This window comes from Sinocyclocheilus grahami, unplaced genomic scaffold (genome assembly GCF_001515645.1).
Source record: "Sinocyclocheilus grahami isolate Dianchi unplaced genomic scaffold, SAMN03320097.WGS_v1.1 scaffold2.1, whole genome shotgun sequence".
Taxonomy (NCBI): domain Eukaryota; kingdom Metazoa; phylum Chordata; class Actinopteri; order Cypriniformes; family Cyprinidae; genus Sinocyclocheilus; species Sinocyclocheilus grahami.
Window position 1 is genome coordinate 1,414,191 of NW_015505181.1, and position 3,594 is coordinate 1,417,784.

The 3,594-nt window shown below is 38.0% G+C and overlaps 1 protein-coding gene across 1 annotated transcript in view; it reads left to right on the forward strand.

Annotated features, from left to right (window-relative positions):
• LOC107553064 (phosphatidylinositol 4-phosphate 3-kinase C2 domain-containing subunit beta-like) overlaps positions 1-3,594 on the forward strand; it is a 42,890-nt gene that overhangs the window by 18,040 nt on the left and 21,256 nt on the right. Inside the window, 2 exon segments of the mRNA XM_016235195.1 lie at positions 2,329-2,451; positions 2,883-3,050. Of these exon segments, the coding sequence (XP_016090681.1) occupies positions 2,329-2,451; positions 2,883-3,050 (291 nt within the window).

Here is a 3,594-nt window from a genome sequence, read left to right on the forward strand (position 1 = left end):
ACAAGTCGTGGGAAGAAATGGACTAGATATCGGATTTGTTGGGGGGGGGGGGGGGTTCTTTTTTAAAGAAATTAATGCTTTCTGTTCAGCAAGGGTGTGATCAAAAGTGACAGACATAATTATACAAAATATTTCAAATAAATTCTGTTCATTTGAACTTTGTTCATCAAGGAGTCCTGGAAGAAAAAAATATGGAGTAATGGCTGCTGGTAACTGGAAAATGTACAATTACATTTTAAAATATATTAAAATTTGTTATTTTAAATGAAGAATATTTCATAATATTCAGACTTTCAAAAAAAATTGATGACCCCCAAACTTTTGAACAGTAGTGTATACTATAACACTTCATTGTTTTTTGTCAGCTGTGCACTGTGTGTTCATGTAGCACAAAGTAATGTGGGTGTTGCTAAAATAAATAAATAAAAGGAACATGGAAGAATATTTCTCCAACTCATTGTCTACTGTCAATCTTCATAAAATTGTTGTCGTAGAAAAAAATATGAAAAGTGGGTTGTTTTGACGGTTTGAACAAGTTCAGATTTGCAATAGTAAGCGTTATCGTTTGTTTTGCAGATTAGAGATCCTGAATGACAGGTTTTTAACAAGACTTTCCATGATATCATATTACATGCTGTGATTACTGTGAATCACAAACGAAAGTAGAAAAATATAAAAAAAAAAAAATGCAGCTAACGCAGATTCAGAATGTGCCTCTTTCAGCAAAATATGGATTACTCAGAAAAATAATTCTTGCTTTTGCTTAGTTTCACTATTGGGTTTAGTAGCACTTTTTTGTGTTTGTACAGGAAGTGCTTCTTTCCCAGCAGATAGCGTACCAGACTGTAGGCTCTCCATCTGTTGATAACATTCATGAACTCATTTGTGGCCCTAAATCACTTTACTGTCGCTCAGAATAAGAAAATCGAAATATCTTTATGTACTTGTAGATCAAAAACCTGATTGTTGCCGTTTTAGATTGAATTCTGAGGACTGTGGAAATGACACCACAGGAAAACTTGACTATTGTGGAAGAAGAGACGCAGCTGTATACCGTCTGTCCACATTGCTGATCCCCTTCGGTAATCCAGCAGGATTATTTGGTGTTACGGTGTACAGAGAGGACTCTTGAGAATGGCATTCCTTCTTTTTTTCACTCCTCTTCACCCTCTGTCCTAAGCCAGAACTGCGGCAACTGCTCCCACCAGCATGGAGACAGATGCTGGCCAACCCTAAATGTCAGTACACCTCGCCCAATCATTCAATTACAAAATAATACAGCCCCTTCCCCTCCCCCACACAGCACAGGAATGGTCTCTCCCACCCATTGCCCTGGACTAGTGCTCTTTGTCTCCCTCTGAAACTGATGCTGACTGTGGAACGAGCCATCACAAAGAAGCATGCATGGGAACTCAGCATAACCTTTGACCTCTGGAGCCAGGCGGAGGGTAGGCTGGGCACCTGTGCAGTGATGATGGAGGGCTGACATTATCTTGCCTTCCATCTGCTTTAGGCAATTAGAGTCAATCAGATGGGCTGATCTAGAATCCGCTTCCTTTTCCCTTTTCAAACCTAACGGCTCAAATCTGATTTCAGATTAGTGTGAAAAGGCAATTTCAAACATTATTTATCATGAAGATGGCTAAATGATTTTTAGGAGACAATAACCAGGGTGTTTATTCCTCTGCTGTGTTTTTGTGGCTCCTCAGATCAGTATTAGGATTTTGTGACATTAGTATTTCAATCACGTATTTTTCTTTCCTCTCTGGTGTTCCATTTAGCTAAGGAATGTTTTTCCTTCTATTTAAATTGGCTTCGGGAGTTCATTTCCCATTTAAGTGCTTAAATTGAAGTTGAATGATGGTGGGGGAAGATCGGATAATGTTGGGATTAGGAGAGGGAAGTTGGGAAAAGTTGGCAGGGTAAGCCAGTAAATTAACTAATGAACCCAAATATAAAAGCATGCCTGTGTTTAGTAAAGACTTGATTTCTAAAACACTCTGTGATCTGCAAGACCCCCATATTCTCGATTTTGTAAGATGATGGTTTTACTTATTGTTTAATAAGATCTTACCAAAAAAGGGTTTAGAATTTTTATTGTGTACATCTTAAACATCTTTTCCGTATTTAATTTTATTGGTTTTATTTAATTTTATCAGGTAGGTTAGCAGCAGCTTCCTGGAAGGGAAAGTTTTCAGTGATTTAATGTACCAAATATCTTGGCTTCTGTTAGATGTAACTTTACTGTAACTGTAAACTGCTGCCATTTGCTGATCTCACCTTCTTTGTCTCTGTCTTTCTCTCTCTCTTTCACAAACCCATCCACAGCTATGAAAATTTCTTCCTGTCCTGTTCTCTTACCCATGGTGGAGTGGAGCTTTGTGCTCCCCAGCACACCAGTAAACAGTCGGTCAGCAAATATCTCTTCCACCTGGTGGTGTGGGACCAGAGGTGAGCCTGACACAATCCACACACGCTACACAGTCCCATAAATACTATCTCTTTGAGGCTTGTCGAAAACAGTGGGCCTAAAGTTTGAACAGGTAGATCTAAGTTTGTTTACCAAGTATTTCAGACGTCATATTTGAAAATAGCTCATCCAGTTTAGCTTCCTGTGGCTGTTTTTGTACTCTGCCGCCTTGTTTTGTTTTGGTATTGTTCATGGGTATTTTAGTGGACAGTTGTCACTTTTTTTTTTTTTTTAATCCTCCATCCTGGGGAATATTTTAGGCTCATGTATGTAGGTGGGAGTATATGCTATTATAACTCCAAGTGTAGGTGTTTAAAAATAAAATGTTGTTCTTAGTTTTGAGAACAGACTGTAAGAATTATACTTGTTAAGTATTATACTAATTTTTAATTTTGTCTTTTTCAAAATATAGAGTTTGCTTCCCCATCCAGATCAACCAGTTGCCAAGGGAGTCACAGTTGACAGTGACACTATATGCCACCCCTCTACCGCCCCCTGGAGGTGCGGAGGAGAAGAGCAAGCAGAAACGAAGCATTGAGGCTTTGGGTTGGGTCACCATGCCCTTATTCAGCTTTAGACAGTAAGCGTGGATACGTTTTTTTTTTTAATTGCTGGCAGATGTTCACATTCTGTGCATTTGTCATTAATGATAATGGCTTAAGTGCATATTATACTGGAGGGCATGAAAACAGGCTCTTTAAGCACTAGAGTTCTGCTGATACTCACCTCCTACAGCAAAACAGTTGTGTGATCAGAACAGGCTGACTTCTTCAAGTCTAGTGCAGCCTACAGACACCACAAACACTCAAACAAGTGTGCACCAGTTCCTGAGCAGAAGTGACACATTGAAAAAAATATTGCTGTATCTAAAGCTGTGTAAATACAGAAGTAAAAGGAATTTGAAGACACATTGAACAAACATTTCATGGTCAAATGCACATCAAAGTCCAACTATATAAATAAAAGTAATACTTGAAACATTTTGTCCTTTTGACTTCCAACTTCATGGAAATTTGAACGGTTTAAAAAAAGTGCTTAAAAGCTGAGATTACATAAATTATTGATTTTGTAAAATTCTTAGGAAGACATTGTTAGCTTTAGGATTTTTTTTTTTTTTTTTTTTA